The sequence below is a fragment of the Emydura macquarii genome, unplaced genomic scaffold (genome assembly GCF_026122565.2).
Source record: "Emydura macquarii macquarii isolate MOO-44397 ecotype Brisbane River unplaced genomic scaffold, CSIRO-AGI_Emac_v2 contig_1146, whole genome shotgun sequence".
NCBI lineage: Eukaryota > Metazoa > Chordata > Testudines > Chelidae > Emydura > Emydura macquarii.
In genome coordinates, this window is record NW_027131283.1 from 84,042 (window position 1) to 107,091 (window position 23,050).

Here is a 23,050-nt window from a genome sequence, read left to right on the forward strand (position 1 = left end):
TTCCTTCCAAGTTCCTTTTCCTCTTTGTCTCTCCCCTGTCTGTTAATAGTTGCAGGAATGGGCACCCAAGGAGCCCACTGTATGATTAGTGAAAATCAAGTGCTACTAGTGCTGCTTTCAGATTGGTCAGCAGTTAGTAAGTTTTGGCTTGTCATTAATAACTAACCCATCATGTGCATGACATCACACACGATGTCATGGACACGATGGGTTAGTCGCTAATAACTATGTCAGTTCCTGAATACACGTGTGAACATACTAGCCACAGACAGTCCTTTTATCCTGTATTGTCAGTGAACTGCATATTTTTAGAAGCTCATTTTGGTCTTTATGCTTGTCGTATTCATCATTAAGGAGGCAATTGCACAATAACAAAGAATACTTTTGCACAGCAGCCTTCCACCACATGCTCTAATATCCAAAAAGTGGACTTGATTAGTCTTTCACACTAGCTTTTACACTGATATAAGTGTATGACTATGATGAAGTCACTCCTGAGTGACAGCAATATAAGTGAGAAGGAAATGAAACCTAGTCAGTTTAACCATCAAAATAGACATATATGTAATACATCTCTCTTATTGAATAGACCCTCCTTTTAAAAGCTTGACCTCAGTGTGTTTTCAATGTTGTTAACTTCACGTTCTGTCATCCTGAGTTTGACATTTGTGCACCGAGTCAGACGCTTCCGAAAGTTCCCACTAAGTAGTATGTAAAGGAAAGGGTTAATGCTGCTGCTGGCATAGCTGAGGCAGATCGAGAAGTAATAGCTGACGTAGAATGTTACTGAGGGCTGAGAAATCTGAAGATTCACGAGCTGTATCACATGGTATGGGGCAGCACTTACAACAAATACACCGACCAGCACGAGCACCATCTTGGTCAGTCTCATGATTCTTTGTCTTGGGATACCGGTATTGTAACTGCAACACAAATGTGAAGAACTGTAACTGTAAAATGAAGATAATATAAAGGAAAATGCAGCTCAGTGAAGATAGTGTATTTGGGCAAATTTTAGTCCTGACAGAGGCAGACACAACCCGCAAGGATTTCATTTTTATTTCAGTGCTGCTGTGTCTGCTTCTGCCAGGGGTAAACATGGCCTTATGGGTTCATTAGTATAGGAGGTACTAAGATTTATTTAATAGGTTCAGTTGATGACAATTTGTTATCATTCAGAATATTGTGAGCAAACACCTGCTCCTTCCAGCACTGGAACTGCGCAGTTTGGTGCCCCACACTGACTTCTCACTGCATTGTTTTAATTGGGGCACAAATACTGCACCAAATCATGGCTGGCCCTCATAGGAAAGATGCAAGGAAACTTCCCTCCACTATGCAGGAGTCAACTACAATTGAAGAACCTGTACACACTGCTCCCTCCATGCAACTGCTGGAGTCCAAGACACCACAAAGGCAGTGGAGACTGATGAGGAAGAAGAGCCCCCTGCAATAGATGGTGGTACCTGTGTGCCCGCCATGCACACAAGGGAACTTGAGGAGAGATGTGAGTAGGGCTGGTTGAAAATTTTCTGTTGGAAAAATTTTTTTTTTTAATGTAAAATTGTGTTTTTGACTAAACACATTTCTTCATTAAAAGCTTCTGCTTTCTGTGGAAAAACGGAATGCCCAAAAATGAATATTTTGTCCATACACCAAAATATTGATTTGGAAATGCTGCTGCAGAGCCTCATGGGTGTTGTCATTTGGTTGTCTCCTACCCCATTCTCTTCTATGGGATGGCTTCTTGGCCAGACTACTTCTTCCATCCTTCACCGTGACCAGAGATTCTCATGATACACTGCCTCTCCTTTCCAAGAGAGAAGGCATGGTGCATTTTGGAAGATGTAGTCTGACCAGGGTGCCTGGCCCATAGAGGAGAATGGGAGCTTGAGAAACCTGAGTTTCTACTCCCATAAGGCACCATAGCATTTCCAAATTGAAATATTTTGGGTTTTGGCAAAAATATTTCAGTTTTTGACCAACTCTTTTTGATATTTGAATTTCTGACAAAAATTGAAATTATTTTATTTTCACTGACATTTTCTGAACCCATTACCCCTAATTTTCAACCAGCTCTAATCAAGAATTTGGCCCTCTCTATCTAAAGTTCTAATGCAGTCAGCACCTGAAATCATTAGATATCTTAAAAAAACTCCTTCAATCAAAAGACACCAATTTCCCATCAAATTCTGGGGAAATAATTATTTCTTGAGATAAAAATCTGTATGCACAATTGCAGCCAGAAACTTATTTCTTTTGGGTTATGTTTATAAGCCCTTGAAATAGGGATTTGCAATGGAAATACTGACACAGCTCAGTACAAGGGTAGCTGGGTGACGAAGCTCAATACAGCTCAATACAGGTATTGGGTGAAATGTAACGGCCTGTTATAAAGGAGGTTAGACAAAATGATCTATTGCCTTTAGGGACTTAAACTCCATGAATCTATGAGCCTTGACTCGTTATATTTTGAAAGAGAATTTCAATTAATAATTCTGTCGCATTGCTTGATGAGACAGCATTCCTATCTGAGAAGGTGTTTGTCCACCAAACCAAACCTAATTATGGACCTGAGACTACAAGATGCTATGTCTCTTCTGAGGTGCTGAGTACCTTCAGCTCCCACTGACATCGTGGGAGTGAAAGGTATACATCTCCTTTTGGGACTTGGCCCATTGCAAACAAGTTCTAGCATAACTGGAATACAAAATACTTGGAATGATACTTTACCATCCTGATTTCTTGTTTTGCTGATACATCTCCCATGTGTAACATAAAATTAATATATAGCAAATAAATATCAGTGGTAATGGAAAAAAGAAAGTTGTTATGGTCAGATAAAGTGTGTACCTGTAAAACAAAACACAGATAGAACAGACAACATGTTTATATATAGCCTCAGAAATGGAAATAAATATAGGGCACATTTTTCAGAAAGTGGCCTATGATTTTGGGTGTCCAGGGACCTCAGTTTTGGAACCACAATTGAAGTCAGTCAGAGCTGTGAGAATAAACCCCCAAAACACTCAAGCTAGGCCCTCAAAATCTGAAGCACACAAAACCAGAGGCATCTTTTGAACATTTTGGCCCTGATTTACTTATAGGACAGGATACATAATGTACAGTTAGTGGATCATGTACTCTGGGCATCATTCTGAAAGAACATGCAACATACAAATAAGAACTAAGTATAGAATTGACATTTTCAAAAGTGCTCAGTGTTGACCTAACTCTGTTGTCATTGAAGTCAATGCTAAAATTTCCATTGATTTCTATTATCATTTGTGACTAGCACTATTATTGCTGAGCACATCTAAAAATCCCAACCTTCTTCTTTTATTTCCCCCATGACAATTCTATAAATAAGGCAGGAATTTGGGCATGGCCAGATACTGGAGGTCTATGTGTGTGTTTTGAGGAATGTAGGTTAATTTTTTCATGGGCCATACCCTCAAATCAGCATAGCCTGTCTGGATAGACTGAGCACTGAGGGATCTCTATGTGGAAAAGAAGATACCTAATTCCAGCCAGAGGCTAAGCACTCCAGACCATATCCTCCACCTCTGCACATCAGTGTAGCTCCACTGCATTCAGTTTTGCTGAGGCCATCAATATTAATAATAATATCTAGGACTACTTTAATGGACATAGCACTCTGAATTGCCAGGCAGGAGATCAAAGGTCAGTTCATTCTTCTGTTCCCTTATGTTAGGAGACAGGAATGATGCAGACAAAATGGGCATGAACCTCAACTGGTGTCAAACAGAACTGAAGTCAGTGGAGAGTCTGAGAGCCTGGTCCACATAGTTTTAGATCCTTACCAAAGTACGTCATCAGGTGATGTTAGATCGAAAGCACAACTCTCCAAGCCATCTTTGAATTTGATTACTTTTGAGTAGACCCACACAGGAAACACTAGCATAAGTGAAGCTGCCCACAGACATAAATTGACTTGAATAGTCTTTGATCTTGTTCTCAGGCTGGTAAGGCGGAATGGTTGGACAAGAGCCAAGTACCTGTGGAGACAGGTAACAGAAAAATACTATGGAAAATCAAATGAATTAGGAAGTTTATTTAATTGTCCCTAAAATAATAGATGAATAAAATATCCATTGCCAGGAGTGAAAACTGCATTTTAAAAAGTCTTATAATGCTACAGGAGGAGAAAGCACTTTGAATCTACAATTTATTCAAGCAGTGCTCTGAAAAATCCACAACTGCAGTTATAAGTTATCAAGCTTTGCTTACCACATCCTTTAACTGTGGTGTTGGAGAGTTTTTAATAAATGATGGTACTGGAAGAAGTCAGTTTCAGGACTCATCCATAAAGGAATAAGCAAAAAGAAGACTTTAGATTGAATTAGTTCCTGGAAGGGGATGGAGATATAACAATGAACCTAAGACTTTCATTTTTCAACATAATTAAAGGCCAATCTGACATATTTGAGCAATTGGATCCCTCAAATCTGCTGTAGTTGTGTCTGTAAAATTTAAAAGATTTACTATCACTAGTACCAAAGAAATAGATTCTGTACTGTTCAAAGAGTACACTGACTCACAAGTAAATCTCAAGCTGTCCACAGTTTATGAATGCTACAATATAAATTCAATTGAAATTTCATGACCTGCATATTTTGTTAAAGGGAACTTTCATCTGTCTGCTCAAAGTGGATTAAAGTTGTCACTCCTTGAGCTGAAAAGCAGAAGATTAAATGCAGCAATTTATCTGGCAAAGATGTAACTTTAAATGTTTACCCAGGAATATATAAGATAGGCATTTAAGTACATTGCATTTGACATTCTTTTTCATTCCAATTAAGGTCAAATCATGAGGATGATATGCTATTACTAGCATTGCAGCTGGGTTGACCTGTAAATAATTTCTTTTGTGAGAATGGTCCAGGTATTTTAGAATCTGTGCAGGGAAATTCCGTTTTGTTGGTGGGAAAAAAAAATTAACCATGAGTTCTACTTTTCTGTCTGCATCTTTCCACATTGCAATGGCAGAGTCCAAGAAATGTGGGGCAGACCATGGATATGGCCAAAATGCACAGAGCACAAATCAAAGATGGTGTAAAGTTTCCACATGCACTGTCCCGGAATTTGCTGCTGCTTTTAACATATCTTCCTCCTTAGAGCAGCCTGAGAGATCCTCTAATATGCACTGGGTTGTTGCAGTCAGAAGGGGATGTAAACATAGCTAAGGGTCAGTGTGACACAATTATATCCCAACCAACCCTCCTTTCCCTGTTGTGCACGTTGCAGGGAGGGTCTACGGTATACAAACCTCTGTGGTGGCTCTTTCATTGGAATCACCCAGCAGAATCACCCTTGCACAGGGATGATCCTCAGTGTGCTGGTCAGAAACTTTTTGCAGCCACACTCCACCTGAAGAGACTGACCATTGTGTTGTCAATTAAAAGAGCTGGGTTTGTTATAGGCCCATAGAGTTCTCATTTTTAGTTGAGATGGGCTGTATTACAGAGGTGATATCTTTGCTCTAAATCAGGAAAAGAGAACCTTGATTTCTATACCTTTTACCAACTGACTTGTCAAGGAGAACTAATGGTGACATTAAGGGAGACTGTATTTCCCAGTGCTTTAGTGCCACTGGCTAGAAGAAAGATGATGGAAGCAATTGGACAGTCTGAGAGCTCTCTGCATGCCTTGTAAAAACAGTACATAATGAAAATGTTTGGTTTTGAAACTGACGGCATGTGGAAATGTGCTGAATGGATGTTGCCAAACAGTACCAGAGCTCTGTATTTAACATGGAGGGGCAGATTCTCTCCTGCATCAGAGCTCTCCTCTGACAGGGGAAGAGAAGAGCATCAGGGAGTTGCTTATGGCTCCCTGATCCTAGCCCAATCCCAGTCTTGGGGAGACTTAGAGCAGCAGCCAGCGTGCTCTAAGATCCATCACTAGTTTAGGGCCCTTTAATGAAACTTATGCCAGTGGAGAATGGTTGTGGTAGAATTCCACCACCCCCTCTCCCAGTTTCTCCCCCAACACATCCGCTATGCCAGGAAGAGGGGAGGCAGAGGTGCAGGGCCCAGAAAGAGAATCTAGTCCTATTTCTTAAATCAATACCAAACAGTAGAGCTAGCTGAAAAATATTGAATTTTAAAATTTACCAAAAGAAAAAAGCAGATACACTTTTTGCAAAAAACAAACAAACAAACAAAAAGTGAAAAGGATATCTAGTTTTTAACCAGCTTTACCAAACCGTTCAACAATATGACTCTTCCTTGTCCAGGTAACCTATGCCCATTTTCTACTTGCATAGAGTCTAAACTGGAAAGAGTTTCTTAGACAGACACAGTGAACTGTGGGCCTGATTAAATTTACATAGACTTATATACGATTTAGATTGGCCCCTATATCAAGAAGCAAAACAATTCTTAGAAATCATTTTCTCAGTGATTAGCAAATCAGGGATTTTTTTTCAACTCTGCAAAGTTCCACCCTAATGATTTGGAGTCAAATTATTTAAGACTCCTACTAGTGTACGATACTTTAAAGGAGAAAAAATAAATGACAATGAAAGGTTGACAGAGTTTTATTAAGTGATTTTTAGTGCTCATGGAATTGATAGGATTGACAGTCCTTCAGACTGAGGTACACCAGGCAAGTACAGTATCAGCAGTAAGACTGAAAGCTTTCACATACTGCCCAACAAATATGTCTCACGCTTGTTCTAAAGGGATAACATCTGGTGATGACACCTCATGCCCATTCACCCTTCATTTTACTGTTTAAGAATGCAAATCCAGGTTACTAATTCTTGCAGTTGTGATGGTGTATTTTCCTGATTTAGATCAATCCACTGGGAACTGGACTGAGATCATCAAATTATTACCAGATTCTCCTCTCAATGGAGTTATTCCTGATTTATATCAATATGTAACACCTGAATTTTGGCTGTAAGCAAGCATATCAAGCCACATACATGCACAATTTTAAATTAAGTCTCTGCAAACTGAGTGCAAAATTGTGTTTTCAGTTGCACTGGGATAAATCTACAGTAAATCTACTGAAGTCCTGCCAGTTACTGTGATCTTAACTAGTGTAACTGAGAGCAAAGGCTGAGTTAAACAACTGTCAGATGAAGTATCATTTGTGAATTAATTTGAGATTAGGTAGACAATAGAATAACCTAATATGTGAGTTCATGGAACCTAAATTATGATTATCATTCAATACATATTAGAAAAGAAATAGTGTAGATAGTATAAAAACCTAACAATACTAACACTTTGCCACCCAATATCACCCAATAATGCAGATGTTTTGGCTAAATGATCTGAAATGGTCATGACCAAACTAACTATAAATAATTTGAAACTGTGGTTAACCATTTCCTATACTAGACTTTCATACACTATAGTGATAGACCCATGTATGTGCACAGAGAAGTAACTCATATTTACATTTTATGTTAACTAAATATAAAATATCTTAAACTTCAAAGATTCATAGTGTCACAGTTTAAGACCACGAGGGACCATGAGATCATCTAATCTGATCACCTGCATATCAGAGACCATTAAATTTCATCCAAATACCCTTATATTGAGTCCAATGACATCAGCATTTCAAGACTTCAGGAGATTAAACTTGTGTTGTGTGTCACAAGGAAAGAACAGAAGAGACCGAGGTGCCACTAGTGACAGAGATCCCTGGAATGACAGGGAATAGGTTGGTGAGATATGCCTGGATGATCCTAGCAGGAGATTCACTGCCCATGCTGCAGAGGAAGGAGAAAAACCCTCAATGTCCATCTCATGTTGACGTTTGGGAAAATTTGGCATTCAGTTTGACCCTGAACATTTCAGCCAAACACCCTAGCCAGCCATCTAGAAAGTGGATTCTCTGTACCACCTCAGAGCATTGGTCCATCCCATCTTCCATCTGCTACTATGTATTGTTTACTTTACTTTAGATCAGTAAAGATTCAAGTTTCAGCTGACATGATTTCCTTTTCAGTTTTGCCTAGGGCTATAAAACCCATTATTTCATTTTTCAAGTTGTGCAACAAACCAAGCTCTTTTTCACTGGACTCTGACAGACTATGACATTTAACAAGTTATGCCAGTTGTTTTCCCCATGATTATTATTAATCATGGTCTTGCAATCATGATGCTGGAGACAGAAATAACAGGCTTTTTGATTGATCTGGATATGAGAGGGTATGGATTATCTACCAAGAATTGTTTGATTTGTGCTACATTTATAATGCAGCTGGCCTATTTTGCCCTAATTGGGTAGATCTATTTGTACTAATCTAATCTGTTGGCTCACAGAGTCAGATCCTGATATCACTGATAGCATTTATATTAGAGTTACTCCCAATTTGAACTACCTTACATATTGATAAGATGCTTATAAAGTTGGAATTACTCTGGATTTACACCACTGTAATTGAAATTGGAATTTGGCCGATTCTCTGTACACAAATAGTGTCCTATTTACTCATTTCTATTTAAGTTTGCTATCATTATTCCAAGCTGTGTAACAACTAAGCTGCTTTCACACAAAAATAAGGTCAAAATAACAGTTTTTTTCACTGGACTCTGCAAAAACATTTCCAGAATCTGACATAGAAAAAAGGGATGATTGACCCTATGAAAAATCTTGGAATGGTTGCAACTTAAAGCAAGTCAGTGTAGAATTTCAATATATCTAGGAGTTTAAAGTATGGGGAAGCAAAGCAAAGTGCTGCTTTCCCTCTTCTGCTAACTGACTTGCATAATAACAATACTAATAATTAATAATAAATACCTCTCAGTTATATAGCATTTTTCATTAGTAGATTTCAGTGCTCCCCCTCAGCTTCTGCTTCTCTTTGACTGGAGTGGTGACAACTCCCCCTCTCTGTTTCAATCTATTTCAATTGCTAAACATATGACTTCAAAAAGACAGTAATATGCTATTCTCTTAACAGTATTTCACATGGAACTGTATAACATAATGCATCACAGTTGACCTCACTCGTAGGATCAAAGTGTTGTCTAGATCAAACCAGTGGTATCAAGTAGTCAATATTTGCATTCATTTGTATTTGTGTTAATATATTTCTTAAGTTAAGTGCCTGAGAGTCATTAATGGGGCTGAAACAATGCAAGACCTATTGTATCATAGAGCAGTTTTTCCCCACTTCATAGCCAAGGTTGGAAATAACTTTCTGTTGTGTCTGGTTTTCAGACTTCTGCATTTCTCAGATTTTCCCCAAAGAAGCCAGATATCTTACATGCTGCATCTAAACCCTGGGTAGAATTTTTCTGGGAAGTTTGTAAAAAATCAGATGAGTTGTAAAGATACGGAATTTCAAAAATTGCCCATTTCCTTTTTTTGAAAAATGTTTCTGTACTGTAATTACAGCGTATTCACAGTGTATCTGTACTGAAAGGTACCTGTACTATAAAGTGTATCAAAATTGTGTAACTTTTCTGGGCCTGTCATATCTGCAAAATGGCTTGGTCAAAAAACTCCAGATTTTTTATGTTGAAGGGAGGAGCAATTTAATGTTTTTTTCGGACCTTTTTCCCCCAGCATCGTTTACTGGCATGCTTAGGACAGACTCCCATTTAATGTTCACCAGCACTCCTACTCTCCTTTTTCCACAAACTAATGTAAAACCACCAACCTAATCTATTTTTATATATCTAAGATGACTATTGCCTGCCACCCATCCTTCAAAACATTCAAGGTATATACCACATGCTCCATTCTATTTCTTTTGTATTTTCCTGTACTCTGTCAATGATAACCTTTTGCTTTTCAACTCTTTGTGTCACAGAATCTCATTTGTTTACACATTTTACCTATTCTTCAGTGTGGTGAACAGCTGTAGTGCTAGATAATTATGACATAATCATAACTGAGCTTTGAAAGTGATTACTTTGTTTATGAAAATGCATTACCACGTTTTTTTCACCACACATGCTGTATTCTAAATTTTTGGAAACATCTACAGTGTATTCTGAGATGGAGACCTCTAGAACAAAAGCATCGTTGCTCCATAGACTTAATTAACCCAACAGTCTTTGATTCATAAATGGCTATGAATCTATTACCTCTAAGGCGGCTTTAAATTAGAAAAGACAATAATGTGCAGGTGCATCAATAGTAAATCTGCAGACCATTACTTTGTAATTTTCTTTAATCCAGGCAACCATTGTTTGGAAGAAATGGGTTCTTGAGATCTTACAGAGAAGCAATGTATGTTTTGAAATCTTTTTATCTTATTAAAAAGAAGATTGAGAGATAACTTGATTACAGTATATAAGCACTTTCATGGGGATAAAATACTAGGTACTAAAAGACTCTTAAATCTAATGGAGAAAGGCATAACAAGACCAGTAGCTGGCAGGTTTAGCCAGACTAATTTAAACTGGAAAAAAGGCACGTTTTTTTAACTGTGAGGAACAAACGCCGAAGGTCTTCAGATCAAGAACTGTATGCCTATCTGAAAGAACTGGGTTAGCCAAACACAAGTTTCTGGGCTCAGTATAGGGGCAACTAGGTGAAATGTAATGGCATTTGATATACAGAAAGTCAGATTAGATGATGTAATTGTCCCTTCTGACTTTGAATTCTATATGTCTGTACAGCCCCTTCCTTATTATGTACTGTTTGTTTGGATAGAGAATGGAGTTTCATTTTAAAAGAACGAAGGCAAAATAAGTGAAGAGAATATTTATTTGCAAAATCAAGCACTCCCTGATATTGCTTTTAAAAAGCTTATATTATATTTTATTATGTTTTAGCATATAGTTTTTTTTCCAACCCAAGGTGAAGACTTCTGAAGCACTTCAAAAGCGAATGTCTAGTATTTAAGCATTTTAATACAGTTTTATTCATGGGGGGAAGGGAAGAGTCTGATTTTCATTTGCACTAAGGGTGCTTTATACCATTCTGGCAGTGTAAAGGGGCTATACAGTGGATTAAATTACATTTACATCCGCTTTAAGGTCTCTTTACATGACCAGAGGGATATAAGCCTTCATTCAAATGAGATTTTGGCTCTGGTTATCTAATGGTTTGAGCAAGGAGACCTGGGTCTAATCTCGGTTCTGCTGCTGAGTCTATATGACCTTGGACACACTTAACCTCTCTGTGCTTCGATTGCCCAACTTGTAAAATTGGACTAATAACATTTATCCATCTTTTATAAAGCATTTTGAGAACTTTGGATGAAAAATGCTACGTAAATGCAAAATATATTGGTATTATTATTCTAGAGCCTTTTTAGAAACAAGTAACCAGTTTGGATAAAACAAGAAACCCACCCTCATGTGATTATTATTGTGTTGCACTTTTTGCCAATTTTTGTGATTTTGGGTTCTGGTCAGAACCAGGAATGGAAGTACCAAGACTGCTCTTGGCCCTTCTGCTCAGGACCAAAACTGGAAGTACAGGAGTCTTATGCAGAAGCCTGTTCTCACATGAATCTCATCCCAGTTTTGCAAACTTTGAGTTAGAGAAGTCACCAAAGTTTTGGATGCTTATTTAACTGTAATGCAAATGATAAACCATTACTGTTCCATCTGAGTTATAAAAAAAAAAAAGAGAGATCAACCACATTGACTATATCATAAGGCCTGAAGTTGATCTACTGGATATTTAAAAAGGCATATCAGGTTCACAATTATATAGAAGTTCTTAGAGTTGGATTGCGACATCTTACTCAGACTGAGTAATACCTTATGCCAACAGTAGTCTCATTGATTTCAAGGTGACTATTAAGGGGACAATGAACTACTTGATGTGAGTAAGGATATCACCATCTGGCCCTTAGATATTTGTATTTCTTTAAATCTGTTACAATGACTTTACTTTCTGGATCATTTAATTACCTGTTTAGCCATTTTCAGCAATTAAAATTTGACTGTAAAAGAAGTGCTCCTCCCCTCTGTTTCTAAATTAATTGCATTTTCTAGCTGTCATTCCTTAAACTCATCAATGCAGAACCCAAAGCTGATCAAGTGAAATCTAGCATAAGGGAAATTGCTAAATTGACTGACATGAGTAAAGCCTCGTGTGGCTAGATTTGGCCCAGGGTATGCACCAGCAGTTCCTTTTCTTGGTGTAAATCAAGGACTTATGGATGACATAAGTTCAGGCTGATGCAGGAAGGTGTAACTTATCCCTTCCAGCAGCATCAAGAATTAATCTGGCCTGAAATATTTATTCACTTCCTTTTCTTTCACATATTTTTGCTTTCCATAGTATGTCTGTGCATGCTGCTTTTCTCACTGATTTCAGTATTGTCTGCCATTCACATTCAGTGTACATTGCCAGAGAAGGAGCCAGACTCCATGTAATCTAATTGTACTGTCAGTCACGTTCCTGGGGAGGATGTGTTAGGATATCCTAATTATTTTACAGTAGGCGAGTCTTCTCAGAACAGTCCTGATGTCCCGTCATGGGAGAAGAGGAATGCATGACCCATTACTAACATGTCTGGCTGAGCTCCACTTCAAGAGGAGCAATGAAGATGGTCATTCTCAAAATTCTTCCTCCCTTTCACCAAAACTTTTGGAGGAGAGAGCCCTTTTCAGCTGTAGAAACCCTTGCCAATCTCAGCAAGATGTTATCTTGGGAAGTAACCTTCTCAAATACCTACTGAAAAGAGCACAGCATGTTGGAACAGCTGCATTCTCCCCCAGCCAACTGGTTGCATCCCTAAATGTGCATTCACACATGTGGGCCACAGACAGCTCTGAGTGTATATGGGTAGGGAAGTTATGCCTCATAGCTAGCAGCTCCTTTGTCTTTTTTCTCCATGTTTACTTCTCTCCCTACCATTCTGCAGAGGGGAGAATCTGGCTTTCCTTATGCTATAACATTTTAAATCCTAGATGTGTTCAATTTTTAATATATATTTATTATACAGTAGTTAATGTTAAGATGCTGAACTTTTCTTCTCCCAAACTGGGAACTAACAGAATAGAATGGAGAATTTCATAAGGAATATATAGTGTAGAGATTACCTATCTGCCTAAATTGGAATACTTGATCCAATTTTTGTCCCACTGAAGTTTGGGTATGTTTGGATATCAATTTACCTCAGGAACTCAGCTTCATGGCTGAGGACTCTCTCTATAATGGGCCTTAATGGGAACACTAAACTTTGGGAAGTTCAAATCACCACTGAAATCAATACGCGTTTTGGTGCTGACTTCAGCAGGGCTGTAGTGAGGCATCTACATCTGAACTCCATGTCTCAGCGTCTCTTTAACAGTTGTATGATTCTGATCTCACATGTTCCAGTAGAAATTAGGAATAAATTTACTGAAGTCAGTAGGGTGGCAGCAGTATAAATTGATGGAAGAGTCAGGCTCACAGTGATTAGTTTTGCTCAGTTCTTGACTAGGATATTTTAGTTTTATGGCTGCATTTAATTTACTAAAATCCATTTTTGAATACTAATAAAAACATAAAGCAAGGACATATTAATTCTTCTAGATCATGTTGGTAGAGGCTGGGATCATTTGATGATGGAGTAAATTGTCATAGAAAGAAAGCTACTCAAATGACTTAATAAGATCTTTATATTAACCCGTACAGCAGCACTTATTAAGTGGATAAGTTAACTTACCTTTTAGATGGAGCTGTAAAAGTGGTAGTCAAAGAAGCTGAGAGGAAGAGTTGTGTTTGGTACAGTCACAAACATTATGAGTAACTTTTTTGGAAATAAATCCATTTCTCTGAAGATCGTTCAGGTGTCACCTAAGCCAATTTTACACTGATGTAACTCTACTGACGTCAGTGAATTTAGTCTTGATTTCAGTGACATCAGAATGTGTGTCTCCTTCTCCACTATAAGGAGGAGTTGTGAGTTGCTCCTGAGGATGTGTCCCTTTAGCAACAGACTAAAGGTTTGCTGCCAAGGCTCCATCTTTGTTTTATGTGTTTAATGTTTGCTTGTGACATGAGTATTAATCCATACTGAGCAGCACAAATTTCTCAGTGTCACTTTGGGAAACCTTGTTGTAAAAGACAATATGCATCAGCAACCCATGTAGTTTTTACAGCTTTTCTTTAATGATTTATTATGAAATATTAAATACAATTGGTGCCTACTGAAAGGCAAACCCCCTTAGGCTGTCCTTACAGTTTCCAACTAACCAAGGAGAGGCAGCTGTTTACGTCACTTCTTGAAGCACTTATATACATTTTTTTCCGGGGATATTAATAACACCACTGGATAGGTCCGTGATATAGCTCCTGAAGAACGACTTCCTGGGGGGAGTGTTTCTGGGAATAATAATATTATCCAACAAGGTGACAGTCACTAATGAGGATCTGGTAGCCATTATGCTTAAACCATCTTTGTTTGGAAGTGACCAGACAGTTCTGAACTGCTTCCACACTTCTTTGAAGATGTTTTTATTTTTGGAAATCTAAAAGAGAATATGAAACTGCTAGGGCTATGTCAAATATTTGCCACAAAAGTTACAAAGAAAATATGGGGCCAGTAGGCGCAACAGCCATTTAAGTTCATCCCATGTGTTAGCTCATTTCCTTTCTGGGTTACTCATCCCCACACTCGGAGTTGTTCCCTGCCTCATCACATGGATCTGACCTTTAGATTTTTGACTTTTTTAAGAATTTGGGAGAATGATTTAATTGTTAAAATTTGCTATATTCTGCGGGGTGGTTTTTTCCACTTAAAAATATGCCTGTTTTAAAATTTTCACTTAATATAAGTTGCTTGGTGGATTTGAAGATGCAGGTCTTAACCTATCAAGCCCTGAATAGTTTGGGAGCCAGTTACACGAGGGACACTTTGTCTCCCAAGCTCTACCACCATAACTGAGAATAGGGAGAGAAAGTAAATGGGAATTAGGCAATTTGAAAATATTCCCCCAAATAACTACATTTGAAATAGCTAAGCTTACTTCAAAAGGATTTAGAAATGCAGGCACATGCAAGCAACTCCCATGCCAGAAATGCTACATTCTAACACAAATGAGGCTGTCTGTTTGAAGTGCTGGCTATATAAGACCTGCCAGGGAACCACGTTAGTTGTACACCCTATTTTTATACTTTGTTTGGTTTTCAAATGAATTGGCTTGTTTCTTCCAAGTTCTTTTCTACTGCAGGCTTGTGCATGTCCCAATACTTACTTGTCCTACAGCATCTTGCCTTTGCAGAAGATGGTGAATACTGTTGTGCAGAAATCTTTTAGGAATAAAATTGAAGCGTGTTTTTCCTCACATAAATGGCAAGCAAATTTATGAACAGAGCCTTTAAAATTGGATTTGAGAGATAATTATCGTTTTCCAATTTTTTTATTCAATTGCTTGTTACTCAGTTGGTACTTCTGATGTTATTACATTAATCTATCCCATGAAAAATTGGCTGTAGTTGCCTACTTTTAAAGCTGTTTCTAGATTTTATTTTTCTATTTTATTCTCTATTGATGTCCCTCAAATTTCCTTAATTCCCTCTTTATTCTCCTTTGACAAGATAGTCCATGGCTATGGTTTTAGTCGATACCTTTAATGCCAACAGCTCACAAATCAACTTATCTACCCTTCACCTCTTATGTGTACTAACTCACATCTCTCTTTAACATTTCCTTATTGCTTTCCTTCTTCGTGTGAATCTGTGGGTTTTTTTGTTCAAACTTTCGACTATGCTTGGAAAAGTATCCTGAGTTAAATGCATTCTTGCTCTTCCTATCTATGTTCATATCTCTTTCAGATTCTAACCACACACAGGCTGCTTCTGGAACTTGCTGACACAATAAAAATTGAGATTCCTGTTGTTCAGAAATAATGTAAACAGATATAATATTTGTTCCTGCTTTATTATAAATTAAGGTTTCTATAGTTCATCTTGAAGCCATTTTTATTATTATTACACTATAATCATTAAAATATATATAGTTTCTCAGGGAAATTTATTATTACTATAATTTTCATCCCCAGCTAAAATAGTGTTTGCATTAGTTGTACAGAATTAGGATATATTCAGATTAAACCACGTACCTGTCCAAACTCATTACCGTCATAATAGCGCTGCATGCAAACTGGTTGCATGTGTCTAATGCTGTAATGATGGTACACAGAGGGCTGCCAAACACCCACTCTCCTCCACGTGCCCACTGATGAATGAGAAACGGCATGCCAATGATATGAACCAAATCTGCTACAGCCAGATTGCAGATATAGATATCTGGAATTGTTTTTTTTCTAGACCTGAAATAAATGAGGAAAATAGATTCCTTGACATAGTTGATATCAGTGTTGCTGAGGCAATTCTGTTTAGTTTTTAATGCCCACCTCGGTTATCCAAACTTCCCTTTAAAAAACTATATAAAGTTTTAAAAGTCTTTGGGCCTGATTCTCCATTCACAATACTTCCACTGCAGTTGATGGAAAAGCTAGTGTAAGTGAGAGGCAAGACTCAGGCTGTCTGACCCTGGGGACTAGATGATGCAATAAACCAAGGGTTAGATATTTAAAGGGGCAATTTTGAAACTCCTATTGGGTGCTTCTCAGTAGCTTTCAGCACCTAACTACCTTTACAAAGCTGGCACTAACTTGCCACCTCTGATGGTATTGGTTCTAGTCACAGTTTAGGTCATAAGTGAAAATGTTTTTTAGTAGCATCCCAAAAAGTTTTCCATGAAAGCCAGCATGCTTGAAGCAAGTAGCAAACTTACAAATGCTCAACATATCTCCTCATATGAGGAAAAGTGTATAATTATATATCTGGGAATGAGAGAAACCTCCTTTGCTAATAGGGCTGGAAGGGGATGTGGGACATGGCAGGATTGGAATGAGAGAGTGCAGTGAATTTTGGTACTTTGAATTAAAACAGTTTTATTGGTTATTTCGACCATATGTCCTCATAATGCCTCAACTGATCAGTTATCATAAATGCATCCTTCCATGTCCCATTATCTTCTTCTGACTCAACTAGCAAAGATCGTTCTGCTCATTCCCAGAGGGATTATCATATAATTTGTTCATCTTCAAAGGTAGCTTCTTTATTTTCTGGCTGGTGACATATATTAGCAATTTTTTATATATTACACACAAAAAACTATATTAAAAGAGAATTATTAAGGTTGCAAAGACTCAAGCACTCAGAAGTCACAAAATACCAGAATTAAGGTTACCTATAATTTTTGTTGCCTTTCCCTCTACACCTTTTCCAATTCTAATATATCTTTTTTGAGATAGGGAAATCAGAACTGCATGCAGTATTCAAGATGTAGGGATATGATAGGTTTATATAGCAGCATTATGATATCAATGAATCACCATCAAAAGTGCAGCCTACAGACTTGATTGCAAAAACTCTTTCTCTGTTTTCAGTTATGTCTCCTTTTCCTCTATTGAGTTTAAAACTCTTTCAGCAATTGCTCAGGCCACAGATATTACAGTGGCAATCAGATTGTTCCGCCCAAGCCATGATAAGCCTTATGGGCAATTTGTTGTTCAGTAATTGACACATTCAGATGGCCAGGTGAGATTTAACATAAATAATCAAGATTTTAGTTCTACAGGTTCTGTAAATGTGTCATTTCCCTAGCTAGTTCAGACTTCTAGCTAATACTCTTCCTCCCAGTCACACTAATCAGGAAAGGATTTGAAAGACTGATCCCAGTTCTCTTACAAAAAGTTGTATTAAACAGTACTTTGAACTGATATTGCAATAATTCATACACTAACTGTCATTTCCATAACAACTGTGGGTGACGGGGCAAATGCATTGTGTGCTGTAACAAATCATCATTCATCCTCTCCCAGTCCCAGAGCCTGCACTAACTAGCACCTTGAGAGCTCAGCAGATGTTCTGAATCTCAAAAGGATTCACTCCCAGTCAGTGGCTCCTCTCAGCTCAAAGACCAGATGATCTATACCATTGCATATGCACACTCACAAGGAAATCTCTCTGAGGATCAGTTACTTCCCAAAATTAACTGAATCTCAACCAAATCAGAGAACATCATTAGACCTACCTAATGTTTCCAATATTGATGCAATGCATTGCTTCTGTTTCTGAAATCAATCTTGGGTAGAAACAAGAAAAACAGACTATACTTTCCAGTTTTCTCTTGGTGCAGAGGAATCTCTCTTCTATCTGAGCAGAAAACATACAGCAAAACAGTCCAGATTCACACACCCTAGGTGCCATTTATATAATTTTGCCCTTCCTTCTTTCCTTCCTTCTCAACCTCCCTTAACGTGTTCTGTACTGCTTCTTTGTACCTAGGGTACAGGGAAGCTCTATCCTCCCCATTATTTCCTGTGGGAGAAATCCACCCATGTTCAGAGGGCCAGAACAAAGTCAATGAGCCATTTAGTAGGGCTTAAATGGGACTTTAATGCTGACTTTTTGCATCTGGATGAATTTTGCCCAAAGTGCATATTTTGGGGAGCTTTTAAAAATCACATTATAGGGTCCTATATTTATTGTCTCCCAGAGAGTTCCAGATCAAATCAGTTGAATTTGCATGTAAAAATAAGTATTTTCAGACTGCCAGTCTTGTGAGTTCAATCTGCAGTCTGAAAGTACAGGATTCTTTCTGGATCATGCATCACCATTCATAAAAATTCTGCAACTAGAACCTGGTTAATAATCCTGTTGATGACATAGTAGCAGGGACAGAATCCAGCTTGTTCTATCTTAGCAACTGACTCTTCAATGCTAACTGAAAAAAAAACTAGTAAAAAAATGTATTCAGTAAAGAAAGAAGATATGACCGATACATATGGAAAGCAGACCTTTTAAGCAAAAGGTGAACATTTTTATAGTCCCTTTTCAGAGTAGAGACAGACTTTGGATATAAAATTGTCTACTATCTCTTCTGTTTGCTGATCTACTTCATTCAATGTCAGTAATTACAACATTGAGTTTTTATATGCACCGTTTTCAATTCCTTCTCCTTCATGTTAATGTTCATGCCCATATATTTGAATAAGTAAAATCTTCCCATGCAAATGCAATTTAAATGATCTTTTTATAAAGTCAGTGTCTGTCTCTATTCTCTTGTGCCTCATCTTGTTATTCATGTCAGACAAAGGCCTTTCAAGAGAAAAAAAACTCTTTGTTCCTTTTTAGTTTTTGCTTTATTATAACATTTCAGAGACTATATAATTAATTTTAAAAGCTTAATGAAAATTCTCTTCCTTTATATCCATTCATACATTTAAACAGTCATTCCCCTTATTCCCAGCCCATACAAACTCCCGTAATCTTCTCCACAAAGATTGTGAACTGCTTTTGGCACCAACTTCTCCAGTACATTAGGCATCTGGGGCTAGATTCACAAAAGGACTTAGGCACTAACTGCCATTTTAGGTGCCCAGAATCAGGCCCCACTGGGCTTCACAGAACCTCTGCTCAGCTGCTGTCTAACTCTGTAGGAAACTAAACTAACTTGGCATCTAAATGTCTGCAATCAAAGTTCCCTAGGAACTTATGTTTCTGCCTTTGTGCATGTGCACTGCAGCTGCTTAACAGGCTTTCCTCCACCTAACTTGTCCGCGGGGTCCAATGTGGTAACCACGCTCAGATCTTGCTTATCAGATTGGGCCCCTAGAGGTGAATTTACACAAAACAGTGGGGAGGAGGCCCTCCCTCATAACTTTCACCTGGTTCAAGTCCCCCCCTCTGCCTGAAGGGGCGGAAGAATTTGAAGTAGGCACTGCCGAGTCTCAGCAGAGAGCACTAACCCCTGAGCTATGGGACATTCTGATGTGGGTGTCTCTCAATCTGTCCGGCTGAAGCTATTCCACTGTGGATACATAATTTAAAAAGTCATTGGAGCAGGGTGACTAGGATACTCACCTGAGGGGTAGGAGAGGCAACACATCCTTCACCTTGGGATCTCCTATCTGCTAGTTTAGGAGGGGCTCCACCTAGAGGGCTGGCTTTCGGGAATCCCATTCTGAGGCACTTCTCTCTCCTCATTCATTGTATGGGGAACCTAGGTGCCAAACTCATGGTTTGTAAATCTCAGTGGTTTTCTAGGTACCTAAAATGCTCAGCATCACAGCTAAGCTACTTTGTGAATCCAGCCCTGTACTCCTTAGTGCATTAAAGGCAGGTTTTCAAAGGCACAACAGATACTTAATTCCTTTTTGTGATGTTGGAAATCTCCCCCTTAAAGCCACAGTTCACTGGGTCTATGGACAGAGTTCATTTATTCAATCTTGCTGATACTGAAATGTATTAGCCCTAGTCTATCACATTTCTGATAATTTGCACTGCAGGAGCTTAGGTCAAATCAACTTCTCAGGAAACATGTCTTTCAATCCAAAATTTTGTGGTGAAATCATGCATTTGAGAGTCCCACTAAAAGAAAATGTTGATAGAATCAGGAAATTAAAAGATACTTTCTTGCTGCACAAAACTATAATTGATAATTGGCCCTGATCCTGTGGCCCAATAAGTCTACTGGCATGTTGGAATCTTCACCTGGGGCAGATGCTCGTGTTCCTGTGAGTATTGGGTCATGCTGGAGAAAGTGATGAAGCCCAAGGAGGCCATTACTAGGTAGGAGAGTTTAGATAGCAGTATGATATAAAAATAATCTTACACAGAAACACTGTTTTCAAGACCGAAAAAGGAGAATGCTGCATTTGTTTTTGTTTTTATATAATTACTTAAAAATGTTATTACTTCAAAAATTTTCAAAATAGGTTGTTTGGCTTCCAATATGGATATATGAGCAAGAATCTGTACGAAGGGGTCAGATATGTCACACAGTAGCAATCTCTTGCACAGATTATCCCTCTGAATCATTCTGAGTCAGGGGAGAAAATGCTAACTGATCCAAAGTGTATTGTTAGCAGAGTGGGAAAGTGGTGAAAATTTTTAAACAACAGATAAAGCTTAAGGCCTTACACTATCCAAGTCAATGGGAATTTTGCCACTGAATTCAGTGGGAGCTGGATCATTTCTAAGGTCTCAATTTAAAAAAGCATCCTTATTCGGGAAGGAGGCCTACACATGTGCTTAAGTCCCACTGAACTCAATAAACGTGTTTGAAGTGAAGCATGTGCTCAAGTGCTTTCCTGTGTATAGATGGACCTAATCATATGTTTAAGTGCTTTCCTGAATCAGGGTCGAAATTGGTTAGACAGAACTATGGGCCAAAATGGCTATATAAAGCATGATTTATTTATTGTACTAGTAGTCTGTGCTGGACAATTCAATTCCTTCATTTATTCAAATTATTTGTTTATAGCAGTGAGCCTCTGTTCCAGCACATACGTTAATTTCCATACCTTACTATAGTGAACACAATGAGGATATTGCCAACTAATCCTGTTGAGCAGATAATCCCAATTAGAGAGGGAAGGATGATTGTTTCTGCTGCACTGATCACTTGGTAGTAATGCCCTCCACTCCAAGATTTGTTGAACAAGACAGATGTACTATTCCAACAGGAAGGCTGGATTTCATTCATTCTTCAGAGATGTTAGGTCCTTAAGTCTGTAACAGTAACGGAAAATAAATTTTTAATAAACTCTTACCACTTGAATATTTCATTAGTCAAGCACAGTATCTGGTCATACCTTCTTTTTAATTATAGTTTGAATTTCATAAATAAAATCTTCCAAGTGGTTGTGTATGTTCATGAATGAATGCACCAAACTTAGATAACATTGCTTTAAAAAAAATCTGGGACATGTTTTATACCAATATTAAAATATACAGAACTTTTTTTTATTGGGCCATTTTAGGTCACAGCATTCATTCTGACCATGGAGATCCCATGGGGAGCTATTCCTTGATCTCCCACAGGCTTATGAAGTGTTGGATAAGTTACTTAGACCCAAATTTTCAAAAGTGAGCTCTAATTCCACGTGCCCCACTTGAGTCAAAGAGGGCCTGATTTTCAAAAGTGCTCAGCCTCTCAGTTGGAATTCATTTGGCATTGAGTGTGGTTAGTGCTTCCTAGAATCAATCCCTAGATATTATCTCACACAGTGTACCCAAAATTTGAGTGTCCCAAAATTAGAAGATAGTTGGAAGTTGTTTCAGTGGTTAATTACTCTCACTGTTAAAAATATATACTTTATTTCCAGTCAGAATTTGTCTAGCTGAGGAGGGGTATTTAATTTGTGAGGATGCCTTCTAGCTTAAGGGACCAGGTTATCAAAAATGACATGAAAACAATGCAAAGAAAATCTATATGTTCTATCTGCTGTGGTTCAAAGGAGACTAGTGGCTTTGAGGTGCTTGGGAAGTTTAGCTTGGCAGGATCTGCACAGAGGGAACGGTGGATTCATGAATTCCAGAGAGTTGGATGTAGCAGGTTTGCCACAGGATGTTTTAGAGACTGAAACAGGAATTAAACCTTGCAACCTGACAAGCTCTATATTCTATCCTCACATAGCTGTCAGACAGACACCCTGGGGGAATGCAGGGAATGGAATCTTGGAAAGTTAAAGCCCACAGGAGACAGTTAGTAGAACAATTCTATTAAAAAAAATTCCAGCAATGAGAACTGCTGGAGACAAGGTATTATTATTATTGGAATCATTAACTAGGACTAGTTTTTGTTCTGAAACAAGACTGCAGAATTTCCACTGTGATAACTGTCCAGTCTCTACCAACAGAGTGACTGTAAGCGGAAAACAGGGCATACCACTTTATGGAGGATAGTACCTGGTCACTCAGAGCATGTGGCGGGGGAGTGGCTACACTGTGTACTACAAAAGATCTAGCCCCATGATGCCCAGTTACAGTAGGAGGACAAAAGCTAGCTCATTGTCTCTCAGGGTTCCTCAATTTAATGTACTGAGTTTAAGAGGAGTGAAGGGTAAGAAAGACAGGGAAATAACTCCAAAGACATACCATTGTAAAAATGGAAGTCACTGTATGGTGTCATAAATATTTCTGCTACTGCCTTTCTCCAGTCCTGCCTCTGGAACCTTTGCCCAACGGCTCTGTGACGAAGGAATATAGATCTCTCTGAGTTGGGAAACCCTCCTGATCTAATCCCCACTTCTGGGGAGGCCTAGGTGTGAAATACAGAAATTCATCAGAGGGTCAGAATTTGAGACTATGT

At 38.3% G+C, this 23,050-nt stretch overlaps 1 protein-coding gene across 1 annotated transcript; it reads right to left on the reverse strand.

The window, feature by feature from the left end:
- Positions 1-598: 598 nt before the first annotated feature.
- On the reverse strand, positions 599-21,442 carry MCHR2 (melanin concentrating hormone receptor 2). Its single transcript, XM_067546756.1, has 5 exons — positions 21,261-21,442; positions 16,005-16,214; positions 3,825-4,019; positions 2,734-2,853; positions 599-923 (listed from the first exon to the last, which is right to left on the reverse strand). Exons 1-5 carry the CDS (start codon positions 21,440-21,442, stop codon positions 599-601), a joined length of 1,032 nt encoding a protein of 343 aa, XP_067402857.1.
- Between the last annotated feature and the right edge of the window lie 1,608 nt (positions 21,443-23,050).

Excerpts from the sequence above, each read along its gene's own strand:
- MCHR2 (XM_067546756.1), bottom strand. The coding sequence starts at position 21,442 with ATGAATGAAATCCAGCCTTCCTGTTGGAATAGTACATCTGTCTTGTTC. Across the intron at positions 4,020-16,004 it reads ACGGTAATGAGTTTGGACAG|GTACTTGGCTCTTGTCCAAC; the intron begins GTACGTGGTTTA and ends CTGTCTCCACAG. Across the intron at positions 2,854-3,824 it reads TCACCTGATGACGTACTTTG|GTACACACTTTATCTGACCA; the intron begins GTAAGGATCTAA and ends TTTGTTTTACAG.